This window comes from Lepidochelys kempii, chromosome 11 (genome assembly GCF_965140265.1).
Source record: "Lepidochelys kempii isolate rLepKem1 chromosome 11, rLepKem1.hap2, whole genome shotgun sequence".
Lineage (NCBI taxonomy): Eukaryota > Metazoa > Chordata > Testudines > Cheloniidae > Lepidochelys > Lepidochelys kempii.
In genome coordinates this window covers 80,217,242-80,244,238 of record NC_133266.1, presented here as the reverse complement: position 1 = coordinate 80,244,238, position 26,997 = coordinate 80,217,242, and the positions used below count along the sequence as shown (strand labels likewise).

Here is a 26,997-nt window from a genome sequence, read left to right as displayed (position 1 = left end):
CAGAGCTCCTTCGCAGCGGGCAGTCAATACTGACTGACAGGTGCCCCAATGGCAGCACTAAGAGCCTCTCCACACCCGTGACTTTAACTGCTAGAGCTCAGAGCTCCTTCGCAGCGGGCAGCCAGGATTGACTGACAGGTGCCCCAAGAGTTTGCCCCGTGGAGGCGGCACAACTCAACGCTAGGCTCTTAGTACTCTCATCTAATGGCCAGGCTTTAGAGCCAAAACGGCTGAGGTTCTTTAATTGTGTTGGCTGCTTTACAGTAAACCAGAGAAAACAAGTCAGGCTTATGCATAAATGGTTACCAAAATTTATTAAGCTACATTCTAATCATGTGGTTACAAAATTGCTAGTGCCTACTTATTTAAATGTAGAGATGTTACACACACAAACAAGTTACAAAACTGAAGCCACAATCCCAAAGAAAGAAAACAAAGTATAGAGCTCTATTTCAAAATATGTGTACACTAAAGATAGGAGATCAGGTGTGGGTGCTTCTTACCCTCCTTGCATCTCTCGATTCCAGCGGTGCCAAGCCAGGATCGGTCACTCAATTCCGCGGAAAGATGAATAAGGGACAAGGCGTAGGGACCCTCTTAGCTGCAGAAGCCTTGGGAGGCTGTCACTTATCTGACCAGCAGATAGATAGTGAAAAGCACTCAAAAATCAGGGTGCTGTAGGTCCCCTACTTATACCTCTGTACTCCTTTATTCTCTTTCTCCTTTCTTATGCCAAATTGAGGCTGGTCTGTCGGGGTGACGCCAGCTTTCGCAAGAGTAGTTTACACTTGCAAGGGAGAGAAACAATAAGTGTCGACTACTGGACATTTCTTTTATCAGGGTAAATATTATTCCACCTAGGATGTTGGTGTGAGTGCATCACGCTATTTAGTAGGGGCTAAGAGCCATGTCTGTCACAGGGCCTCTGCCTGCTGTGAGCTTAATCCTTGTATCTGTTCCCAGAGGCACATTGTAGCAGCACACCTGTGCTTTCACAGCTTCAAAGGCTGTGCTGGAATATATGTTAAGTGCCCTGTTCCGGCTTCCTCCTGTGTTTCCAGCAATGCTGGTCTGAGCAGGGGGGGCTGGCTGTCTGGCAACACTCTCCCCAACAGAACCGGGTCCAATAAACCATATGACCTCCCCGGCCTGGTCTCTCGGTGTTTTCTGCTCCCACGGGCGTGGCTGGGAAGGGCCACAGGGCTCAGCAGGCTCAGGGAGAAACCTCAGCCCCACTGGAGACAGGAGGGGAGCAAACCTCACAATCCGTGTGGTCACTGCAGGTCTGTGCAACTGCCCCCCACTCACTCAGTGGCAGTCTGTGGGGGAGGTCTAGGGTGGCCAGGTGTCCCGATTTTAGAGGGACAGTCCCGATTTTTGGGTCTTTTTCTTATATAGGCTCCGATTACCTCCCACCCCCGTCCCGATTTTTCACACTTGCTGTCTGGTCACCTGAGGGAGGTCTGGCAGCCCCTCCCCAGCCACAGTCCATGCGTGCCCAGCAGTCCCTGTGAAAGCTCACCTTTTCCGGGTGTCTGTTTCACACCCTCTGCCAGAGACGTTCCCCATTCTTTCTCCAGTTCAGCTGGCAGCAGGTCTCGTGCGAGGGGCGGGGGAGAGCTGAGATTTCAGGCTGCTGTCTTATGGCGGGATTGCTGCGATTAACTGGCTGAATGTGCTAATTCTGAGGACGAAACGGGGAAAGGGGCAAAGATCGAGAGTCAGGGAGTGAAATGGAGAAAATACAGGAAGCATTTCGAGCAAGGGCGAAGTGCAATGACCTGAATCCAGAATATTCTCTGCACCCCTTGTCTAACTCTGGGCCTGATTCTCTTCCGCATTGACGGCCCTTTCCCTGTCTCCGGCCGTGTCTGGAGGGCTTTATGCCCCTGTGCAGCCCCTTCACACTGCCAGGAAGGGAGAGGTGTTATGGAATCTTAGCCCAAAGAGGAACCAGGCCCTGTGTCACCTTCATCCTGGGTTTCAGATGACCCCGAGAAGTTGGGGGGCCACCGGGGCCTAGAGCATGGCCCTGCCACAGAGGCCCCGCCCCCGGTCATCCTCTTCCCCCGAGGCCCCGCGCACCCACTGTTCACTCCTCTGGCCCCCGAGGTCCCCCTACCTGCCCCTCGCTCCTCTCCGCCTCTTCCCCCAGGACTCCACTCACCCCCTGCTTGCTCCTCTCTGCCCCTTTCCCCGAAGGCGGGCTACCGGGGGGCCATGGGGCCAAGCACCCGTCCCTTTTCTCTCTCTTCGGTGAGCGGGGGGCAGGGGTGTCCTTGGGGAAGGAGGTGGAGCAGGACAGGAAGAGGCACGAGAAGACGGGGCCGCGGGGGAAAAGGCCGAGGGGGGTTGGGGTGCAGGTTTTGGGGGAGGAGGCGGAGGGGGGACGGGAAGAGGCAGAGCAAGAGCAGGGCATCGGGCTAAGAGGCAGAGGGGAGCGGGGTGCAGGCGGGGCCCCCACTTCTCTGGAGCTTCGCTTCCAGCACTCGAAAGATGACCATGGGCCCACGGGCCTCCGGATGGGAGACCCGCCCCACATCCCCAGCGTTTCCCCCCCCGCATGAACGGCCTTTTGGGGGAGGCTCAGGCTCCTGTGGCCTCTTCTACAGGCTGCCCGTGCTCAGTTCCTTCCACGCTCTGGAGAGGAGCAGCACCCAGGGGTGGGGCTGAGCCGGGGGGCGCTGGGTGAGGGGCAGAGGCCTGAGACCGCAGGGACACAGCGTGAGGCACCATCCCAGGCATCCCCATGAAAGGAGCAGAACAGGGTTTACCTGGGGTGGGGAGTGTATGGAGAGCGTCTCAGGGCCGGTGGAGATGTATTGCCCTGGTGAGCAAGTGTGGCTAAAACACAGGCCTCGCTGTGAGCAGGATTTGAACCTGCGCAGGGAAACCTGAATGGATTTCGAGTCCAACGCCTTAACCGCTCGGCCCTCACAGCTGTGAGTGACGTGGCCCCCAGTGGCAGTCTCTACTGGAGTGGCTGGAAGCCGACGGGAGGGAGCTCTCCACCCTCAACGAGCAGCCGTAGCCATGTTGGCAGGAGAAGCTCTCCCAGCACCATAGCACTGTCCACACCGGCGCTTAGGTCTGTGTAACTTGTGTCACTTGGGGGGTGGCTTATTCACACTCCTGAGCCACATACGTTCTACCGACACAAGGGGGAGTGTAGACGCAGCCTTAGCAGAGACGCGATTAAGATCCACTTCCTGGACACTACTGTGCTAATAAACGATGGTCACATAAACACCACCCTATACCGGAAACCTACTGACCGCTGTTCCTACCTACATGCCTCCATCTTTCACCCTGACCACACCACACGATCCATCGTCTACAGCCAAGCTCTGCGATACAACCGCATTTGCTCCAACCCCTCAGACAGAGACAAACACCTACAAGATCTCTATCAAGCTTTCTTACAACTACAATACCCACCTGCGGAAGTGAAGAAACAGATTGACAGAGCGAGAAGAGTACCCAGAAGTCACCTACTACAGGACAGGCCTAACAAAGAAAATAACAGAACGCCACTAGCCGTCACCTTCAGCCCCCAACTAAAACCCCTCCAACGCATTATTAAGGATCTACAACCTATCCTAAAGGATGACCCAACACTCTCACAAATCTTGGGAGACAGGTCAGTCCTTGCCTACAGACAGCCCCCCAACCTGAAGCAAATACTCACCAACAACTACACACCACACAACAGAACCACTAACCCAGGAACCTATCCTTGCAACAAAGCCCGTTGCCAACTGTGCCCACATATCTATTCAGGGGACACCATCCCAGGGCCTAATCACATCAGCCACACTATCAGAGGCTCGTTCACCTGCACATCCACCAATGTGATATATGCCATCATGTGCCAGCAAGGCCCCTCTGGCATGTACATTGGTCAAACTGGACAGTCTCTACGTAAAAGAATAAATGGACACAAATCAGATGTCAAGAATTATAACATTCATAAACCAGTCAGAGAACACTTCAATCTCTCTGGTCACGCAATCACAGACATGAAAGTTGCGATATTACAACAAAAAAACTTCAAATCCAGACTCCAGCGAGAGACTGTTGAACTGGAATTCATTTGCAAGTTGGATACAATTAACTTAGGTTTGAATAGAGACTGGGAGTGGCTCAGTCATTCTGCAAGGTAACCTATTTCCCCTTGCATAATGACAGGTTTCAGAGTAACAGCCGTGTTAGTCTGTATTCGCAAAAAGAAAAGGAGGACTTGTGGCACAAATAAATTGGTTCGTCTCTAAGGTGCCACAAGTCCTCCTTTTCTTTTTACTGATAAAGTTTGCGGATGATACCAAGATGGGAGGGGTTGCAAGTGCTCTGGAGGATAGGATTAAAATTCAAAATGATCTGCACAAACTGGAGAAATGGTCTGAAGTTCACAGGCTGAAATTCAATACGGACAAATGCAAAGTACTCCCCTTAGGACAGAACAGTCAGCTGCACACATACAGAGCAGGACGTGACAGCCTAGGAAGGAGTACTGCGGAAGGGGATCTGGGGGTCAGAGTGGACCACAAGCTAAATATGAGTCAACAGTGTAACACTTGCAAAAAAAGCAAACCTGATCCTGGGCAGGATTAGCAGGAGTGTTGTAAGCAAGATACGAGACGTAATTCTTCTGCTCTACTCCATGCTGATGTGGCCTCAGCTAAAGTATTGTGTCTAAGTCGGGGCGCCATATTTCGGGAAGGACGTGGACGAATTGGAGAAGGTCCAGAGGAGAGTAACAAAAATGGTTAAAGGTCTAGAACAGGGGTTCTCAACCTTTTTCTTTCTGAGGCCACCCACAACATGCCATTAAAATCTCCAGGGCCCAGTGTGGGAGGGGGAGGCTCTGGGCCAGGGAAAGGGGGGAAAACAAGTTTGCATAGGTATAGTTTGACTTCTGTTTTGGGTGGGCAGGGGCCAGTGAGGCTCAAGCCAGCTCCGACGTCGGGTTCTGGGGGGGCTATGCTACATCCACCCCCTGACTCACCTCAGCAGGCCACCCGCCCGTCTGGACTTGGGGGGGGCCTACAACCAAAAATTATAACTCAAAGGTGGGGGGGCTCAGCTCAAAAAGTTTGAGGTGCAGGGAAAGGGATAGCTAGGGGCTGTGTATGGGCAGAGGGTAGCTCAGGGTGGAGGGAGGAGGTAGCTAGGGGCTGTGTGTGGGCAGAGGGTAGCTCAGGGTGGAGGGAGGAGGTAGCTAGGGGCTGTGTATGGGCAGAGGGTAGCTCAGGGTGGAGGGAGGAGGTAGCTAGGGGCTGTGTGTGGGCAGAGGGTAGCTCAGGGTGGAGGGAGGAGGTAGCTAGGGGCTGTGTGTGGGCAGAGGGTAGCTCAGGGTGCAGGGAGGAGGTAGCTAGGGGCTGTGTGTGGGCAGGGGGGTAGCTCAGGGTGCAGGGAGGAGGTAGCTAGGGGCTGTGTGCTCTCAGGGCTCCCCTGCACTCCCTGTACCCTGAGGGCTCTGCCAGCCACAAAGCAGTCGGGTCCCCCCGCCCAGGCAGCTCTTACCAGCTGCATGAGCAAAGGGGAGCAGCTTCAACCCCCTGCAGCAGCAGGAGACGGGGCTGCCTGCTCCATGGCACCAGTCAGAGCAGCAGCTGTCCCACGCTGCCGGATTCTGGCTTCCCACCTCCGACCTAGCCAGGGGGTGGAGAGAGGAGGTGGTGGAGAGGGGGTGTGGAGCTACCCCAGGACTGCCTTGCTCTTGCACTGTAGTTTGGGGGGGGGTGTAACACCCCTGTGTTCCCCCAACTCTGCCCATGGGCTCAGGGCTTCTGTCCCTTGGGGAACACCGGGGCTCGGGGCTCCAGAATTCAGCCCTGCTGCTCCCGGCTTCAGCCCTGCGGGAGGTGCTGGGGTTCGGGCTTTGGATTTTAGCCACGGGGCCCTGTGGCCCCCCTGAAAGGGTTCATGGACCCCCAGTGGGCCACGAACCCCCTGTTGAGAACCGCTGGTCTAGAAAACATGATCGACGAGAAAAGGTTGAAAGAACTGGGTTTGTTTAGTCTGGAGAAGAGAAGACTGAGAGGGGACATGAGAACAGTTTTCAAGTACATAAAAGGTTGTTAGAAGGAGGAGGGAGAAAAATTGTTCTTGTGAATCTCTGAGGACAGGACAAGAAGCAATGGGCTGAAATTGCAGCGAGGGAGGTTTAGGTTGGACGTTAGGAAAAACTTCCTGCCAGCATAGTTAAGCACTGGAACAAATTACCTAGGGAGGTTGTGGAATCTCTGTCATTGTAGGTTCTTAGCAGAATCGACAGTCACCGCTCAGGGATGGTCTAGATGAGGGGTAGTCAATTATTTTTTGTCAAGGTCCAAATTCTTCATCAATGTACAGTCAGGGGCCAGACTGCAGAGAAAATCATTTAAAAAACTAATAATAACGATAATATGTAAATAACAAGTTTGTGGGGTCCGTTCAAAAGCGTCTGGCAACCCGGATTTGGCCCGTGGTTCGCCTGTTGACAGCCCCTGGTCTAGATAATACAGGAGAATTACGGAGACCTCGGGAATGGAGGTTGTTGGTAACTTTGCCCAAGCCGTTATGGGCTGCTCCTCAGGGCGGAGTGCTCGGAACGGGGGCTCACGCTCTGCAGCGGCTGCCCGGCAAGTTTCTGATTCTCGCCCCCTGACTGCAAGGGTGATGCGTGAGGCACCCGGGGGCGCTTTGGCACCAGTGGGTGCGCAGTGCAGGCCGGGGCCCTTTCAAACGCAGCCGCTCCTACAGAGCGCGGCAGGCGGGCAGGAGTTCGGGCTCCAGCAGCTGACGCTCTCGGCCAGGTTCCAGCAGCAGCTCAGGGAGCTTCTTTCCTGGACTGAGACTAAGGTTGCAGGCTTGTCCCCCTCCCAGCCAGAGGCGGGAAACAGCCCCTGTGGCTCGTGCAGACCCCAGCACTCCTTCTCGGGAGCTCACAGCTGTGCCCGTGAACCTCAGCGTCTTCACCTGTACGTGGCTGGCCTTCCGCGTGGCAAGTCGTGGGTGGGGACGGGGACAGGCAGCCCCGATGTGCCGAACTGGACGATGCCATGCCGGCACAGCTCAGTATTTGCTGGGTTTTTTGTTTTTCGTCTCCGCTGCTGCCTGACTGCGTACTTCTGGGGCCACGTGGTGTCTGGCTGACGGGTCCGTCTGTAACTCTGGTGTTCGTATTTTTGAGGTTCTACTGTACTTAGTCCTGCCTTGAGTGCAGGGGATGGGACTAGGACGGGCCTTCCAGTGCTGTGATTCCATGGACAGGACTAATGTGAGTTTTTTAATCTGACCTCCTGCATTACACCAACAACATGATTTTGTCCAGCCATATGGCAGCAGGGCTCACCATTCTCCCCGACGCCTCTCCGAACCCCCATTTATCGCCCCCAGCCCCCACTGCCTTCCCTGGTTCCACCTCTATCCCCCCCATTGCCCCAGACCCCTGCTGCCTCCCTCTCCAAACCTGGGGCTTGCTGAGAAAAGCGAAACAAAGAAACATGCAAGTATCACTCTTCACAGCACACTGACTAGCTACCGGGGAGGCTGTGAAAAGTGATATTTGTATGTTTGTTAATATCACTTTTCACAAACGCCCAGCTAGCTACTGAGTGTGCTGCGAAAAGCAATATTCAACATACAAATATAATTTTTCATATTATTTGTGAGTTTGAAAAAACCCTACATAAATAAATTACAAGGATTTCTTCAGGTTTCTTCAGGTACGTTGGCAACAAGAAGAAAGCCAAGGAAAGTGTGGGCCCCTTACTGAATGAGGGAGGCAACCTAGTGACAGAGGATGTGGAAAAAGCTAATGTACTCAATGCTTTTTTTGCCTCTGTCTTCACTAACAAGGTCAGCTCCCAGACTGCTGCGCTGGGCATCACAAAATGGGGAAGAGATGGCCAGCCCTCTGTGGAGATAGAGGTGGTTAGGGACTATTTAGAAAAGCTGGACGTGCACAAGTCCATGGGGCCGGACGAGTTGCATCCAAGAGTGCTGAAGGAATTGGCGGCTGTGATTGCAGAGCCACTGGCCATTATCTTTGAAAACTCGTGGCGAACCGGGGAAGTCCCGGATGGCTGGAAAAAGGCTAATGTAGTGCCAATCTTTAAAAAAGGGAAGAAGGAGGATCCAGGGAACGACAGGCCAGTCAGCCTCACCTCAGTCCCTGGAAAAATCATGGAGCAGGTCCTCAAAGAATCAATCCTGAAGCACTTGCATGAGAGGAAAGTGATCAGGAACAGCCAGCATGGATTCACCAAGGGAAGGTCATGCCTGACTAATCTCATCGCCTTCTATGATGAGATTACTGGTTCTGTGGATGAAGGGAAAACAGTGGATGTATTGTATCTTGACTTTAGCAAAGCTTTTGACACGGTCTCCCACAGTATTCTTGTCAGCAAGTTAAGGAAATGTGGGCTGGATGAATGCACTATAAGGTGGGTAGAAAGCTGGCTAGATTGTCGGGCTCAACGGGTAGTGATCAATGGCTCCATGTCTAGTTGGCAGCCGGTATCAAGTGGAGTGCGCCAAGGGTCGGTCCTGGGGCCGGTTTTGTTCAATATCTTCATAAATGATCTGGAGGATGGCGTGGATTGCACTCTCAGCAAATTTGCAGATGATACTAAACTGGGAGGAGTGGTAGATACGCTGGAGGGGAGGGATAGGATACAGAAGGACCTAGACAAATTGGAGGATTTGGGCCAAAAGAAATCTGATGAGGTTCAATAAGGACAAGTGCAGGGTCCTGCACTTAGGATGGAAGAATCCAATGCACCGCTACAGACTAGGGACCGAATGGCTAGGCAGCAGTTCTGCGGAAAAGGACCTAGGGGTGACAGTGGACGAGAAGCTGGATATGAGTCAGCAGTGTGCCCTTGTTGCCAAGAAGGCCAATGGCATTTTGGGATGTATAAGTAGGGGCATAGCGAGCAGATCGAGGGACGTGATCGTTCCCCTCTATTCGACATTGGTGAGGCCTCATCTGGAGTACTGTGTCCAGTTTTGGGCCCCACACTACAAGAAGGATGTGGATAAATTGGAGAGAGTCCAGCGAAGGGCAACAAAAATTATTAGGGGTCTAGAACACATGACTTATGAGGAGAGGCTGAGGGAGCTGGGATTGTTTAGCCTGCAGAAGAGAAGAATGAGGGGGGATTTGATAGCTGCTTTCAACTACCTGAAAGGGGGTTCCAAAGAGGATGGCTCTAGACTGTTCTCAATGGTAGCAGATGACAGAACGAGGAGTAATGGTCTCAAGTTGCAGTGGGGGAGGTTTAGATTGGATATTAGGAAAAACTTTTTCACTAAGAGGGTGGTGAAACACTGGAATGCGTTACCTAGGGAGGTGGTAGAATCTCCTTCCTTAGAGGTTTTTAAGGTCAGGCTTGACAAAGCCCTGGCTGGGATGATTTAACAGGGGGTTGGACTAGATGACCTTCAGGGGTCCCTTCCAACCCTGATATTCTATGATTCTATGATTCTATGATTTGGACACGTGTCTGTGCATATTTATTTGTTTTTCCTACAGTTACGTATTTTAGGGAAAAGTGTCAGTGCGGCCACAAGCAAGAATTGGTGGGTCACAGTCTGAGGCCACCAAAAAATGTGTTCGGAGAACCCCTGGTTTAAATGTAGTAATAGGCAAAATCCAAACCAGCCATGTCTGCCTGAACCTTTTCAGGCAGGACTTCAGGTATCACCCAAAAGATCTTATTTTTCTTTGGTTCCATGTATACATTTGCTCAGATTTTACTTCTCCATTAAAAATGTAACCAATTCCCAGCTGCCTGGCAAGTGAGAGCTGGCTGAGTTTCCATGGTTCTCCCCGCACCCTTATGGGTGTGCTGCCAAGGGAGCAACACACAGGCCTGCAATGAATCTCAAGTGCCTCTAACTTGCCTAGCTCTTCTCAGCCATTTCTCTTGCTGTGAGCTGCCCTCCTTTTGAGCCCCACCAACTTCCTCACATGCAGGAACAGCAGCAGATTGCCATCTTGGAGCAACAGCTGAGGAAGGCGACTTTTCTGTCAGCACTAGAGTGGTCTATTGTATTGTGCTCTTCTTAAATAAGCAGGATACTGTGATCGTCCAGTGAGCGTGTCTCAGCTTTGTTACGTCGAGTGCTTTAAAAGGGGTGATGCGCTGCACTGTGTGGGCTGAGAAAGATCTCATGTGCTCCCCATCATCAATTCTGAGATTTGCACTGATTGGCATTAAGGCTTTTGGGGTGATGGTTCTATGACTCAAACCCAGTGGCTTTGTTTGGTCTACCAGAGTCTGAGGTTGGTGATCTTCGGGGATGGTACAAGCCTTACCTAAGACATTTAAGCGAGTTAGAATGTGGATGGAAGACTCTAGAATGAATGATGTGCGAGTTCCTCCAAGTAACAGGGATAGCCGTCTGCCTCTGAACATAGCTCAATTCTTATTGTGCTTAACACGCTGGAATATGAATGGCTGCTATGGGTGGCTGATAATCTATGAACATCATGTAGTAATTCCTGGATTTTTAAATTATTGTTTTAGCTGGACACATGTATAATGTTTGATCAAATACTGTTCAGGGAGAAAGGTATAAAACCATCCAAGTATTTGCTATGTTTAGAGCGGTCATGTTCTGTGGGATACCTTCTGGAAGAACAGTAGTGTGGTTAAGTAATTCGTGTCACATTCTGTGCTGCACTCCTGCACCGAAAAAAGGATTTTCTGCTGCTTACACTATTTGCAGCTTCACTGGGTGAAAATAAAGAAGCAACAGTGGCCAGGTCTGAGTGTCCCTCCTCTAACAAAAATCTTGAAATAGTTCACTGTAAAATTAAAAACCAACTGTGGCTTGTCTTAAGTAATGGTAAGGTGACGTTTAGAAGGAAGCCTCCAGGTGCATCCTCACCTGTTCGTTGATCCAGCACAACTTCCTATACATTAGACTCTTACGACAGTCAGTAACGCTCTCTCTACCTCCACAATAGAGCTATTTAGAAAACGGGAGTTTGTATTCAGTTTGTATGAATGCTGTAATCTGGAAGGCCCAGATCCACAAAGGTATTTTGGTTCTTGACTTCCATTGGAGTTCAGTGGAATTTAGGAGCCTAAATTTTACCTTGGTGGATCTGGGCCTAAGTAACTGCAGTTTGACAAACATGAAAGATTAATAATTTGTGAAAAATAAGAAGTAATTAACAAATGAGGACAATCAGAATCCTTGTCTGAGGACTCCTAAAGCTTCAAAATACTTTAATGTTCTTATGAAATAATTCACATCCACTATCATTTCTTTGCCTGTAGTAAATATATTGTGCTTTTTAGTTGGCACACTGTTCTGATCGTTGTCTGTACAGTAATCTTTTGAGTAATTCAGTTCAGTTAGATGTTATCAGTCACCTTGAGTTTCTTCCTCAGAAGCTGTTACGGCTTTCAAGGCTCTTCTCTTCCTTAATCTTTCTGCATTTGTGATTGTCATAGGATGCAATGGGAAAAATCCAGAAAGATGTGAAAGAAAGATGATTTATGTTTATAGCTGGAGTTGCAATATGACTGTTCTAGACTCACAGATTCAAAGGCTAGAAGGGAGCGCTGTGATTATCTCGTCTGACATCCTATATAACACATGCTACAGAACTTCCCCAAAATTATTCTTAGCATATATATTTCAGAAAAACATCCAATCTCAAGTTAAATTGTCAGTGATGGAGAATTCACGACAACCTTGGGTCAACTGTTCCAATAGTTAATGAGACTTTTAAGAAGTGAGAGTAATTGTCTCTCTCACCAACCCTCTAGTGGCTTGAAGTGCCTTTTACTGCTGTCTCGGCCAGCTCAGTGTCTCCATAAATGAGACCCGTTCCCATTTCCTCAAAAAGAACAGGAGTACTTGTGACACCTTAGAGACTAACAAATTATAGCTCATCTTAATTAGCCTCTTACAGTTTGTATGGCAACTCCCACCTTTTCATGATTCTCTGTACGTGTATATAGATCTTCTTACTATATGTTCCATTCTATTCATCTGATGAAGTGAGCTGTAGCCCACGAAAGCTTATGCTCAAATGAATTTGTTAGTCTCTAAGGTGCCACAAGTCCTCCCGTTCTTTTTCCGGATACAGACTAACAAGGCTGCTACTCTGAAGCATCCCATTTCCTGTGGCCAAAAGAAGGGTGATTGCATATATACATATTCTCAAGGATTCATGCAAAGAAATGAAGAAAGAGTCTTTGGCACTCCAAGTATGCGGAGGATCACCAAGGAAAACCTATTGTCTTTTAAGAGAAATAAGCAAATAGTTGAGATTGGAAAACACACTGAGTTACCTAGAAGTTTTTCAACCGGTTTTGTGACATGTGCTCCACAACCAATCCAGTGTTTGATTCTCTCGATGTTCAAGCCAACAAGCTTTTCATTGTGGCTATTTGGGAGTGGGTCATAGCAGCCCACTTGCTCCAAATACTTGCTGTCCCGTGCTCGCTTGTTATATGCGGCCACTATACGGAAGAAGGGTCTGTTGGCACAACCACCAAGAGCCAATCGGATAGCTACGTGTCCTCCATGATCATTTTTCATAAGGAGATGAGCTGAAGGGAAGATCAACAGGTGTCACAATCGATTTGATTATAAACAGATGCGTATAGACGTCGAGCCAAAAATTTCCAAAGGCCTTAGACAAAAGCTTGGTTTCATTTAAAAATCAAGAAAACTGCTGTAACCTTCCCTTACGCAGCAACAATAGATTATTCTTCATGATGGAATCGAAGTCTGTACCTTGCCAGGAGATTGAGGTCTTACAGCAATTTATTTACAATAAAGATGACAGATTTGCTCTACCAACCCTTAAGAGAGTTCAGCGGTGAAGGCTGCACATTCTCCTCTAACTGTGATTGATTTAGAGGGATGCAGAAACTGGGGTCTGTCAGTACAACATGGTGTGCGCGCAACCCTTAACAAGCCCTGTCTGCACTTACCAAGGTGCACCATGATGACCCTTGAAAGCACCTGAAAGAGGAAAAAGACCATGAAGGAATCCCCGCCACTCCCAAACACAGAACAAGGGGCTAGCCCACTGCAGCTGTGCCGCTGTAAGTGCTATAGGGTAGACATAGCCTGAGTTGACAGAGACGAGAACCTGAAAGTTATACACCGGACCCTCGCTAGAACACGTGTCTATATAACACAAATTCTGATAGAACGTGGTTGCGGATCCCAAATTTAGTAATGGTCATTAACTTTCATTGTAACGCGGTCCCCACTGTAACGCAGTACCCGCTAGAATGCGGGATTTGGCATGGATCCCAAATCCCACATTCTAGTGAGGGTCCAGTGTAGTTTGAAAATCCTGAGGGAAACATGGGAGTTTAGTTGCAAGCCCTGCCCTGGCCCCTGTAGATTCTGTCTCTCATGACCCATGTGCCATGGCGATCCTGGGAATGGAAGTTTCAAAGCACCTGCCCCCACTCCCACTTTTATGCTTTGGGGTTTAGGTAACTTTCAACCTCTTAGGAGCACAGGCAAAATGAAAAGATTTTTTTTCCCCCCTGGTAGCCCTGCTAGGCATCAGCCTCACTGACAACAATCCTGCTCGTAATAAAACAATAAAAAGATTTCAGGATCTGCTGGAAAGCAGCTGGTGGTTCAGCTTTGGCCCGCGGTCTGCCTGTTGACTGCCCCTGAAATAACCCTCCCCTGCTTTTACAATGCTGGTTGAGAGTCACTCCAGGGTAAGGAAGTGGGGTACATGGCTCCCTGGGGGCCTACAAGTCGCCCTTGGGTGTCCAACTCAGGTGGACTTGCTGACGTGAAGCAGGGGTGCTGAAGGCTCTGAGACTCAGAGTCAGGAGGCGGTGAAGCCAGGTGACTTTCCTCACTGGAAAAAGTGTGACCTTAAGGGGTTGCCACACTAAAGAGCTCCTCCCAGGGACTGTTCAAGAGCACCAGACCTATGGCAGGGAAACAGCCCGGAGAATGGGATTTTCAAAAGGGCTGAAGCAGGTTAGGCAAGTCCATAGGAGTTAGGTGCTTTGGAGGTTCCCACCAGACACCTAAATACCATTGAAAGTGTGGCCCAAAGTGCTTAAACACTAGGGCCCTGAGGCTCAGCTGGTGTCAGTCAGGGAGGCTGAGAATCCGTGATAACGTCTCCTGTTAACCAAGAGCACCCGCCCCTGCGCTCAGATAGCCAGGGAGAGAGCAGGAGACAGCACTGGGCGCACAGATTCATGATTATGAATTATCTGCTCTCCTGAAATCTTCCCCTTTGGGCTCTGCTCTGAGCAGCCAGGGAAGCTGGGACCCCAAGGGCTCTCCCAGGATCTGGGCCCCTCTGGGCTGGGCAGTCACAGTGCTCTGAATGAAGCTCTGATCCACGAGTAATAGGGGCACACAGGAACTGATAATAACCCAACCTGCTGGGCCAAATCCCTCCCCCTGCCCTGCTCAAATACAATGAGAGAAACCCCCAGCAGCGCCCCTTACCCAGGAATCCCGTCACAGCCTCCTGGAGATTGTTCTCTCGAGGGAAATCCCGGATTCTCTTTTCCAGCTCGGGACTCGGGCACCGGATGCGGAGACATGGCCTTCTCATCCCTGCAGAGACATGAGCGTGTTTATTCCTCCTCCTCCTTTGCTCTAAGTTCCTGCCCCCCAGAGCCAGATGGGGAGTGGGTGGGAGCTGGGCCACAGGCAGGGCTAACGGGGCCGTGACCTCTGCTGCCCAGGGAATTTACTGCCTGCACGATCTGCCGGGGCCGGCCTGGAGACTGGGGGCCTCTCTCCATCCAGAGAGAAAACCCAGCCCAGGCAGGGCCAGCTCCCCTCACACCTGGCCCAGCCCCACGTTCCCTTCAAGGGCCTGGAGGGGCTTCTCCCAGGGATGAGCGAGGGGCTCATTCTCCAGGCCCAGCTTCTTCTCAGCTTCTCCTCTCAGCCTCCAAGGGGCCTGGTCACTCCCCGTGGGGTGGGGGTTCTGGGACCGGGACACTGCCCCACGAGGGCCTGGGCTGGGACACTCAGCTCTTTCCCCACAGGCCCTTGGGCCCCCCTCACACGGGACAGGCTTTGGGCCATGACAAAGCTGGGGCCAGGTCCTAGCTGGGCCCTCGGGGTGACAGGCTCTCAGCCCCATTAATGATCCCCCAAGCCAGCCTGGTCCCAGGGAGGGTTCTCCAGCCCAGAGCTGTGGGGCACTCCCCTTCCCAGGGTGGGTCACACAGACACAGCGGCAGCAGCCCCAGGGCTATGGGGATGGAGGGGGGCTGGATCCAGAGGGTGAGACCGTCCCACGGTCGGGATGCTGGGTCTGCTGCCTGGGCTCTGAGTCTCTTCCCAGCACAACGAGGCCTGGGTGCAGACGGAGCCCGGGTGTATCTGCTCACAGCACTTCTGACACCCCAGAGGGGAAGGAGAGACAGAGCAGAGAGTCAGTGGCCATGGCCCAGCCGGCCCCCTGCCCCAGACGGGTCACTCTGCTCCCCCAGCCCGGCCCCACAGGCTGCTCCCCCAGTGGGGTGGAGACTCTGAAGGGCTGTGCTAGAGGGAGCAGAGCCCCGTTCACACCAGATGTTCCGCAGGGACGGGACGGCCGGGTCCTCTGTGCTGAGCCCAGGGCTGGAACAGCCTTTCACCAGCCTCCCCCACCTCCCCGACAGCCCAAACTCCTGTCTCTCTGCAGCCCTGGGCCCCTGGCCCTGCAGACGCCCCGGGCCGTGCGCCCTGCACTGAGTTACCCTGTCAGCCCGAGTGACTCAGGGGCCGTCTCCTCCCTGCACTGGGCTCTGGGTGCATCCGACACTGTCTCACCTGCAGCAATTCCAGCACCGGCTGCTGACGCTTCCCCTCCAGCTCCGTGATCAGGGCGCTGAGCCGGGAAATCTCCTCACCCAGGTGGGTGGCATTGTCCTCCCTCCTCCTCCCAATCTCCTCGCCCAGCTCTCCCAGCCGGGCCAGGAGGAGGCGCTCCTGTTCGGCCAGAAACTGGCGCAGCCCCTCACACTTGGACACCACCAGCGGCCGCTCCACTTCCGTCTGCCTCTGGGGTGCACAGAGAGACGCAGGGGCAGGGCAGGGACACGGGGAGAGCGGGTGTCTTGGGAAATGGTACAAAGCCTTGTCCGGGCTCCCCAGAGCGTTTCATTCCATCTCTTTGCCAGAGTAACCGTGGCTACACGAGAGCTTTTGCTAGTATAAAAACGTGACCCAAAATCACCAGCCCCCAGCCCGTCCCCACCACTGTCCCAGCACCAGAGTGAAGTGCAGACCAGGCTGTGGTAAATGGTGCTTCCCAAACTGCCCAATGGCATCACTGGGACGTCTGACACTCGAACCCTGGGATCAGCAAAAGTCTCCCCCTGCTCCGCCCGACCCCTGCCACATCTGTGCCTATTCAGTGTTTTACTGGCCTCTCCCTCCGCCCCCTCTCCCAGCGCGAGAGAGACAGAGCCAGAGGCTGCTCCCAGCTACCCTGGTGTAAACCCATTGACCCCAGTGGGAACTAACAGCAGGGTCCCAGAGGAGTCTGACCCTGACCCCACTGACTTCGGTGGGCTCACTCCTGATGTACACCAGGTACCTGAGAGCAGAGTCTGCCCTGCACTGGTTAAAATGGCCCTGACCTGTCTCCCTGTAGCGACCCTGGAAACCCTTTAACCTTCTGAATGACCCAGACCCCAAGCAGCGCAGAGACCCCCTGCTGCTGTTGCTGACGCCCCTGTGCAAAGCGGCCGGGCAGGGCAGGGCACCTACCAGGAGCCTCTCCCTCTCCTTGTCCCAGTCGGATTTCAGGCCCAGGAGCTCTTCTGTCTCCTCCCACAGATGCTGCAGGCGGGTCAGGATTTGCTCCTGCAAACAGACAATGGCTCTGGGGGCTGGTTTGGGGTCACTGGTTTGGGCCCAGCGATAACATCGTCACTGAGCAGAGTGAGGCTGTGGGAGCAGGTCCCCCTTCTCCAACCCTCTGAAAAAGTGACCTCAGCTCCAAGGTAGCTCCCCGGCAGAGCTGCTGGGCCTGGCCCGCTCCGGCCCAGCACCATCATCTCCAGGCTGTTTCCCTGCCATAGGTCTGGTGCTCTTGAACAGTCCCTGGGAGGAGCTCTTTAGTGTGGCAACCCCCTTAAGGTCACACTTTTTCCAATGAGGAAAGTCACTTGGCTTCACCGCCTCCTGACTCTGAATCTCAGAGCCTTCAACACCCCTGCTTCACATCAGCAAGTCCACCTGAGTTGGACACCCAAGGGAGACTTGCAGGCCCCCAGGGAGCCATGTACCCCCACTTCCTTACCCTGGAGTGACTCTCAACCTGCACTGTAAAAGCAGGGGGGGTTATTACAGGGGCAGTCAACAGGCAGACCGTGGGCCAAGTCTGGACCACCAGCTGCTTTCCAGCAGATCCTGAAATCTTTTTATTATTTTATTATGATCAAGATTGTTATCATTTTTTATTATTTTCTCTGAAATCTGGACCTTGACTATGCCTTGACCAAGAAATTTGGACCTTTATAAAAAATAATTGACTCTCCCTGTTTTTTGACATGTCTGGAACACAACGCAGACAGTGCTTAGTGAACACAGAGAACGGAAAGGTCCATCTGGGTCAGTCCCAGAGCCCTCTGTCCCCTCTGTCGTCCGAGCCCACAAGCTCCTCTCCTGCCTCCAGCTGCCCACACTTAGAACCCCAGCCTAGTCCTTTGTCCTCCAGCTGGGCACACTTGGCTGGCTTCCCATGGAGGGTGGGCCGTCCATGGTCATTTATTGTTTGGTGCCAAATGTCCAGACAATTGGAATGGCCATTGTCTTCTGGGACACTCCATGGGCATGGGGCCCCAGGCAGCTAGCTGTCCCTCATGCCTGTATCTCTGGGTCTCTACAAGTAACACCTTTCCCCCCTCCCCTCACCTACTTAACCATGGGTAAGGCTAAGATTTTGTCAGGGATATTTTTAGTAAAAGTCACGGCAGGTCACGGGCAATAAAGAAAAATTCACAGAAGCCCGTGACCTGTCCACGGGGAGTTCAGCTGCGGGGTCCCCACACCTCTCACAGTGGCTGGGCAGCGGTGGGGGCTCGCTTGGAGCTACGAGCTGAAGTCACAGAGGTCTCTGGAAGTCACGGATTCCGTGACTTCTGCAACCTCTGTGAAAAACTCATAGCCTTAACCATGTGTAACCCATGCCTGCTTGGTGTGGCACTCTGTCCCCCTTCAGCAGCACCTAGACCAACTAAAGATGTGTGAACCTCCTACAGTCTTGGACAGGAGAACAGGTCTTTTAGCTCACGCAGTAGAGGCTCGTCCATTAAGCTCCACAGGTCCCCCTCTTTGATCCCAGCTGACGACAACGGGGGTCTGGGTGTTAAACATGCACCACATAGGGGACACTGAGGCACACACAATATTCATCCAAACTATTATGAAAAATTCCCACTGCACAACAATCCCATTATTACGCAGCTCCCTGGCTCTAACCCAGGGCTGGTCAGACACACGGGGGGGCTCTGTAGCTGCAGAGAAGCTGCCCCTGTAACTCCAACCATGCAGATAACTGTTCCCTACCCTGTGCTCCTGGGCAGCCTCCTCCATGGGAACCACCGTGCGAGTGCGGTGCGCCCAGGATCAGTCACACACCAAGCAAAGGGGGGTTTGATCCTCCTCGCAGGAGAGTTTCAGAGCCTCCTGGTGCCTGTCACCCACTCTCTGCCCCTCGGGCTCTGGCCCCGCCTGCAGCCTCAGGCATTTCACTAGCTCCGCCAGGTTCCCCAGCTGCCCGTGGGGACGCAGGTCTCTCTGCAGGGCGCTTTCTCTGCACTGGGGGCAGGAGAAGTTTGGCTCCAGCTCCCCCCAGCATTGGCTGAGGCAGGCCTGGCAGAAGTTCTGCCCACACTCAATGGTCACCGGATCTGTGAAATACTCCAGGCAGATGGAGCAAGTCACTTCGTCCTGCAAGCTCCCAGCTAGGTCCCCGGCAGCCATGGTCCGGCTGCACTTTCCTGAGCAGAGGAACTAGCCAGCAGCCCTTGAAATCTTTTTTTTTGAGTCGATTGCACAACCAGGAGCCAATCACCCTCACCGGCGGGAAATTTAAACAAAACCAAAACCAAAGCAGAAGCCGCGCCCCCAGAAAAGCCCCCAAACAAGCAACCAGCTACTTAAAGAAATGAAGAGGTGATTTAATTACATACACAAAGAAGCCAATGCTGGTGCCCTGTTTCTACGTCCCAGGATCACATAAGCAATGGGAGTCGGTGTTCAGCTCTTTGTCCTCTGTGACACGTAAATCCTTCTCCTAGTCACTGCTTTCCAGGCTACCGTTCCCGAGGCTCTAGGTGCGGCCACCCGTCTCCATTCCCAGCTATAGGGCCTCGCTTTTGGCTGCATTTGTTTTACTAATCCCAGTTTACCAAACTATCCAGGCTGCTCCATACAACGGCCCCATCATCAGCATTATTTACCACTCCTCCAAGCTGTGTTAGCCACAGTGATTTTATACTTCCTTCCAGATCATTAATTAAAAAGTTGAGACGTGAGGGGGCTACAGCCAATCCCTGTGGGGCCTCATTAACAGCTCCCCCATTCAGTGATGATGCCCCATTGACAGGTACAAGGTCAGACTTGGGGTCACAGAGCAGGGGGATTATTTTCCTACTGTTTTATAATGCACCTCATTTATTTATTCACAGGCTCCACCCACAGTGTCTGTCTGTCACTGTTGTATCTGGGCCCTTCTGGGACAAGTCTAGTCTCATTTACACTGGATCCACTCCAAAGTGAATCCAGGCCATCCCTCCCAGCCTGCCCACGAATGCTGTCTGTGGAGATCTATCCCAGGAAACAGCCTCACTCAGCCATGCTAGGGCTGGTGCCCTGATTTCTTGGCTTCTGTGGAAACACTCCCAATGGCCTTTCCCCTCCCCCTTCCCGCACATGCTGCCCCAGGCTGGGCAGATCCCATCTGTCTAGGGTTTGCCCCGCTTCACCTGCCACCTTTCCACTCAGGGGACTCAGGGCACTTCAGTAATTCAACAAATGCCCTTGCTTTATTAGCACTGTGTCCAGGCCCTACTCAGGTATCAGGCCCCATTGTGCCAGGTGCTGCATACATACAGAACAAACAGACAGTCTCTGTCCCAAAGAGCTGCAATCTCTCTGCTTCCCTTCTCCCTGCAGGAAACCCTCTTTGCTACATCTTGGACCCGCTCCCATTGCTCTCTGGGTGATTGGCACTTTCACTAGCTCAGGGCCTTGGAACATTTTCTACGTGTTTCTGAGCCTCTGAACCATTTAATACAATCACATCTCTGGGTGAGTTATGGCTTTGCTCCTCCCCCACCAAATGGGAGCATCCTGAATGCAGCCAAACAGCTGTTTTGTGGTGGGCAGAAGGCCCTGGAAGGGTGGGGGAGGAGTTGGTCAGCGGGAGATGCTCTGGGGGATGGCAGAGCTTGGCTGCCGGTGGGTGCAAAGCACCCACTAATTTTTCCCCATGGGTGCTCCAGCCCCGGGACACCCATGCAGTCAGCGCCGATGATGCCCTCCCCCAAATCAAAAGTCCTCGAGATTTTGGGTGCATCTCTCCATGTTGTAAATGTTACCAGCTCCTGTGTGTGTGTCTCTCTCTGGGTGGGGGGTCTGTGTGTGTTGATGCTTAAGTTGATTGTGAGGTCACGGATGCCAACAGCAAAGACTGTTTGGCCTCAGCATTCTTGCCCTGCCTTCAGTCTGCCAACTGCCTTGGTTGACAACGGCTGGTGACCCAAGGAGCTGCTGAGAAACGCGGACTATCCCTCTGTCAACAACTTCTTGCATCAGCTTTTTCCACAGGTTTTCGACAAAAGATGAGTTTTTACAGAAGGTAATTCCCAGATTCTTTTCCTGCTCCTTCGATGGCACATGATGGGTTGGTGCCTCCTTCCCCTCGGGCAGGGGTGGCCGACCTGGGGCTCCGGGGCCGCATGCGGCTCGTCAGAGGTTAATACGCGGCTCCTTGCACAGCGCTGACTCCGAGGCTGGAGATACAGATGCCAACTTTCCAATACGCTGTGGGGTGCTCACTGCTCAACCCCCTGCTCTGCCCCAGGTCCTGCCACCTCTCCACCCCTTCCCCCAAGGCCCCTGCCCCTTCCCCCAAGCCTGCCATGCCCTCGCTCCTGCCCCTTCCCCACCAGAGCCTCCTGCGCACTGCAGAACAGCCGATTGCGGCGGGCGGGAGGAGTGGGGAGGGAGGGGGAGGCACTGACGGGCGAGGCTGCCGCTGGGTGGGAGGTGCAGGGGGCTGGAGGGGATGGTGGATGGGGGGCTGCTGGCGTGTTACTGGGGCTCTTTGGCAATGTTCATTGGTCAATTCTGGCTCTTCTCAGGCTCAGCTTGGCCCCCCCTCCCCGGTGCAGGGACGGGTGGGGGCCAGCGTTGCAACAGTCAGGTCTCAGCGTTCCATTTTGATTTGAATGTGGGCATCTCTCCCTTCTCCGTCTGCTTCAGCCTGTCACGGTCTTTGGAGGCAGATTTCGATGCTTTTATCTTTCAGCAGACTAGCATGGGTGAATTTCCATGGCTATAACCTAAAGGGAAGATAAAGAACTGGTGTAGAATTTAGACTGATAGCTCCATCAATAGTATTTCCCTCGGAGTTGCCCCTAATGCACTCCTTGCCTTCAAGTAGTGAATAGAAACCATCTGTCTCATGTCATGATTGTCTAATGTATGTGTATTGAGACAAGATCGGTCTCAGAATTTACATGATTGAAAGACACATAAATGAGCTCAGATATGCAGAAGAAATAAATCTGAAGCTATTGAAAGTGACCCAGCTCCACTCCCATCCCCTGGCTGCCATCTTGGTAGTTCTCTCAGAAATAATCTCATGGAGAGAGACTTCAAAACTCTCTACAAATTCTACTATTCCCCCATTGGGCTACATAAAACAGACGTGTTAAATCCCCCCTGCAATCCCTTTCCAGAAAATGGGTTTAAATAAACTGCAGCCTAAATTTGTCATGGGTCTCGCTGTGATTTCTTTGTCATTGTTTGGGTGGCCTATTGTTCTGATTGGACGTTATAAATCGTATGGGAAATTCTTCACTTAAAGTTTACTGGTTATTTTCCCCCTGCTAATACAGTCCAGATTTTGGAATAGTTGAGAATAAGTCAACATATTTGCAGTTGCTAATCCATCCTCCCAGACCCTCAAGCCTTCTAGGTGACAATCCTTTGTTCCTTTTCCTGGCTTCTCTGGGAACAGAGGTGTCTTGGTTTTCGGCTTGGCCCTGTCTGTTCCCAGAGTCCCAACATTCTGTGCGCAAAGGAGTGGGGTTAATAATGAAGCATTTTTGCAACTAGGCCCCGGCAATGAGCAAAGAAAACAGAAATTGACCTTGGCTGTTTCCATGTCTGTCCATTGGCAGAGGGGGCGTGAGCTCCATGGGGTGAGAGTCAGGCTAGGAACTGGAGCCAGTGACTGGGCTAGGACGGGATTACAGATCTGGTGCGTGGAGGTTTCTTGTTATAGAGCAAAAGGGGAGAAGCTGTGATGTGCTGTGTCCAAGAAAGACTGTGACAAAGGTGGAACGGGGATCCTGGTGCCTCTCCCCAAGGAAACCTCAGTGTATCTCCTCTTGGACAGGAGCAGCAATTTTCATCCTAGCCGTTAAAGGCAACTTTAGGTTCATAAATTCAGTTTCAACGGCTCTAAGGCCAGGCCTGATCATCAAGTCTGACCTCCTGCATAACACGGGCCCTGGAACTTTCCCAGAAGAATTCCTCTTTCACCATGGTCCCAAGTGTCTTCACCTGGGGCTGGGTCTAGTCATGCGGGTAGAGCTCAGTGATAGAGTGTTTGACTGCACATTAAGTGGTCCTTGGTTCAAATCGAAGTGCCCCCATTGAAGCCTTTGTTAATAAGGGGCAGCAAATTTCAAAGAAACAAAGGATTCAAAAATGAACTAGATAAATTCATGGAGGATCGGTCCATCAATCGCTGTTAGCCAAGATGGGAAGGGATGGTGTTCCTAGCCTCTGTTTGCCAGAAGCCAGGAGTGAGCAACAGGAATGGATCACTTGATGATTCTCTGTTCATTCCCTCTGGGGCACCTGGCACTGGCCACTGTCGGAAGACAGGATACAGGGCTAGATGAACCTTTCGTTTGACCCAGTGTGGCCAGTCTTTTGTTGTTTATATTCTTTTGTTGTATGAACCAGTCGTGGCTATTAGAGGAGCAGATGGCTTCAAAAGACCACTCTCTTGGATCTGGGAATCCTGGGCAGACTAATTCCCTTCCTTTAGAGTAGGACAGAAAAACCCATTTCCTCCGTCTTTCTATTCCAGGCTTCGTTCCTTTTTTCAAAGACTCACCTCTCGGGAGCACAGAGAGAGCCATGTGCACACGGTGTTCGTCCAACCGGCAGCCATGGAGGCATGCTCTGCCATCAGCCAGCAAGAACAGGCCTTGCCAGAGAAGCCCACGAGAAGCAAATGCTCGTGGAAGATCCTATCAGGCATGAAAAGACTCTGTGTCTGTAGCCAGTCTGACAACTCAATGGCAGATAGCGATGAGGAGAGAACAGTTTCCTCTCCAAGAAGGTGGACGTGCTTTTCCCTGAAGAAGGAGAAGAAGAAGAAGAAGAAGAAGAAGAAGAAGAAGAAGAAAGCAGCCAAGAACCAGGTGGCGTCAGAGGAGGAGAAGCTGCAGGAGAAGCAAGACCAAGTTGAACTGGATCTTACAGGTGAGGATACAAATCACATGGTTAGCAAGGAGCATGTGAGGAATACTCTCACCAGTCAGTCTACAAGCCTTATGGAAGCGGGGGAACGGTCCCGCTATTGTGGGGAACTTTCCTGGCTTCTGCACTTCTCCGGTGAAATGGGCTAGAGGAAGGATCTGAGTCCTCGCTCCCACTTCCTTTCCCCAGAGGCCTCCCTGCCCTGGAGGACTCCCCTTCCACTCTCCTGTCTGGCAGAGTCCTCGTAACCCCAACAAGGCTGGGCCCAGGATTCCTGGGGGGCTCGACCCCCAACCTTGCTGTGGCCACCTAGGACAGGGGCTCGGGAGTCCCGACTCCGGGGTGCTCTCTCTGCACTGGGCGCTTCCCTGACCCACTGATCATTACATACGATTTAAAGGAAATACAGTTTATTTAATCAGCAATTAATGTAAAAAAGAATAAGGAAAAATGGGAAAGATGAAAGGAAAACACATCACCCCGCTCTGTGGCAGGGAACGTCACAAACCATGTCTCTGGAACGTCAGGGCCGTTCACAGTTGGTTCCTTGTAGGTCCCAGGCCCCTTCTCCGGCCCTGGCTGTGCCGCAGGGATGCAGCGGGTCGGACACTTGCTCTGGTGGTGACCACACCCCTCCGGGCTTTGGGGAGTGGGTCCCTCCTTCCCGCCTGGTTCAGATCCCCCTCCCAGTCTGGCCTGCAAGGACCCTCGGCTGGGGGTGTCTCTCTGCGCTGGGCCCTTTGCCAGGGTCCCCCCTTGGCTGGCCCCCGTTGCTCTCCGCACCCAGCCCCAGCCCCAGCCCCAGCCCCACTTTTCGAGCTCTGGCTCCACCCTGCCTCAGCACGGATGCTGCTGCTCTGCCTCCAGCCCCCGGGGCTGCTTCTCCGGCCCCGCTGGCTCTGTGGCTGCAGCCCTGCTCCCAGCCCAGGGTCTGCTCTCCCTGGGCTGTCTCTCTGCCCCGCTGGCTGGCCCGCCTCTGCTCCCCAGCTCAGCTCGGGCCCCTGCTCTCGCGTTAGCTCGGCCCCACGCTGCCTGAGCCAGGCAATTCCAGCTCACGCGGAGGACGGGGACCTTTCTGACTCCCTGACTCCGTCATTAGCCTGCCCGCCCTGTCAATCAGGCTGACCTGGAGCGTTGGCCTCTCCCCATGGCCCCTGAGGACTGTCAGTATCAGAGTCCTGGTTTCCCATCCACCCTTCCCCTTCCTTTTGGGACTGGGACCTAGCCAACCAAAAACCCCACTGAGTTTGAGTAAGGGGCCAACAGTCCCCTTACACTTCCACATCAGGGCCGTCTCATGGGACAGTGATGGGTACCTCAGACTCTGGAATCCATTTAGTGCCGGATCCTCTTGGAGAGGGTGGCAGAGGTCCATCGCTGAGGTGGGGGGAGCTGACAATGTCACGTCACCCCCTCTTGGATTCTGGCTCTGTGGGATGGGGAGTACTAACATTGCTCCAGGCTGTAAGGGGAACAGAGAGGCTGGACGTTGTAGGAAATCATTTCTTTTCTCCTGGATGATAGGGGGCTTATTCCTTCACCCACTTACTTCCCTGGTCCTTCTCACATGAACAGAGAGCAACAATACCCGAAGTCCAAAGGTGCAAACAATTCGATGTTTATTGGGGTGAACTTCCAGCAAGCATGATTCCAGTTTCCTTCCTTAGTATCCTCCTTCCCAACTCTGACACCACAGAGCCTTACACCTGTGTCCCTGTTCCCATTCCTACCCTTAGCCAAACATGATTCCAATTTTCTTACCCCCATTCCCTTTTCCCATCTCCCCCTTTAGCAAAACATGATTCCAATTTTCTTACCCCCATTCCCCGTTCCCATCTCACACACCCACATGCCCACCCCCACCCACACCCACTCACTTCCTCATTGACTACAGATTATATCGTAAAACTTGAGTTCTGCTTCGCTATACCTTAACCAATCATTTTCCTGAAATTTAACTAACCAATCCTAACATATTGTAACATGATTATGTAACCAATTATATCCCACCACCTTAATTAGTTTACACCCAGCAAAATTAATTATACAGCAGACAGGAACAATCACAGAACCAGAGAGATTATACAGACAAACAATAGCAAAGTGGGAACTATAATGACAAAACAATACAGAAGTGAGGATTTCACATCCCAGCTATTGATAAGTGAGTTCTTGCCAGACAGGATGCTATCAAACTAAGTCTTCTTTTACATTTTCTAGGCACTTCCCTTTCTCTGGAGGTGATAGGAATACAATCCTGTCCTAATAGTGCCTAACAGCCCAATAGCACCTTATTTCAATGTGACTAGGTTGGAATGTGAGGATGTGACCGGTCGCTTCCCAGCTTATGGCTGCCTCTGCTGCTTAGCCAAAGGCCTGAACCTAAGCACAGGGCCACAAACTGTCACAGTAAGAGAAGGCCCTTACACCGGCAGACAGTGATTTCTTTCTTTTATACCTCTAGAACTAGCCAAGCGATAAGAATACACCAAAATTCTTAGAGTCTAGGCCTTCACAGACAGGCCTGAATATCTATATCCTAACACTGGATCGGGTCCCTTTCATCAGGAAAATGCTCCCGTGGTCTCAGCAGGTCACAGCTGGGAACCGTACCAGAGCTGAGTCATTCCTTCTTGGGGGGTTAAATGCAAAACCAGGCCTGTTGCCCGTCACTGACGGGAAAGGTGGGCAAGGGGAGAGGAAGAGTAGAAAAGAAAAGAAACCGGCCCCGAGGTAAGAAGAAGTCTTGTTTGGTAAAAGCCCCCGGCTAAGAGGCATGAGATCGGAGTTCTCTGCTCAGCTCTGCCAACAACCTTCAGTCTGAGCCGGGGCAATTCGCTTCAGGGCTCTGTGCCCAGCTTCCACCCTCTGGAAACCAGGGAGAAGACATGGAAAAGCAAAACGTTAAGAATGGTTTCAGAGCAACAGCCGTGTTAGTCTGTATTCGCAAAAAGAAAAGGAGGACTTGTGGCACCAATAAATTGGTTAGTCTCTAAGGTGCCACAAGTCCTCCTTTTCTTTTAACGTTAAGAATGTTTCTTTCTGCTGCAGGGACGAAGAAGGAGCCGTCGGAGACGAAGGAGAAGTGGGAAAAAGGGAGCCCAGAAGAGCAGGAAGAAGAGCACGCTCCCGTCTCCTCATTAACGAGCATCTCCCCTAGGACGATGGTAATGACGCTGTGTGGCTGTGCTCATGGAAAGCACCCCTTGCTGTGTGTGTTCATATCTCCCGGAGCTGGGATCTCTGACAGGAGAACGACCTGCCCCTTGCTCGGGGGGCTGAAAAGGAACACTCTTGAAGTGTGATCAACTCCAG

The 26,997-nt window shown here is 52.2% G+C and overlaps 1 protein-coding gene and 1 non-coding gene across 2 annotated transcripts; both read right to left on the bottom strand.

Moving 5' to 3' along the window:
* Nucleotides 1-2,859: 2,859 nt before the first annotated feature.
* Nucleotides 2,860-2,941, bottom strand: TRNAS-CGA (transfer RNA serine (anticodon CGA)). The gene has a single exon. It is a non-coding gene; the product is annotated as a tRNA-Ser (tRNA).
* Nucleotides 2,942-6,559: 3,618 nt separating this feature from the next.
* On the bottom strand, nucleotides 6,560-13,137 carry LOC140895277 (small ribosomal subunit protein bS16m-like). The gene is made up of 3 exons (XM_073304721.1): nucleotides 12,948-13,137; nucleotides 12,292-12,560; nucleotides 6,560-6,649 (listed from the first exon to the last, which is right to left on the bottom strand). The coding sequence occupies exons 1-3, from the start codon at nucleotides 12,997-12,999 to the stop codon at nucleotides 6,560-6,562; spliced, it is 411 nt and encodes a 136-aa protein (XP_073160822.1). The 5' UTR covers nucleotides 13,000-13,137.
* Nucleotides 13,138-26,997: the final 13,860 nt, after the last annotated feature.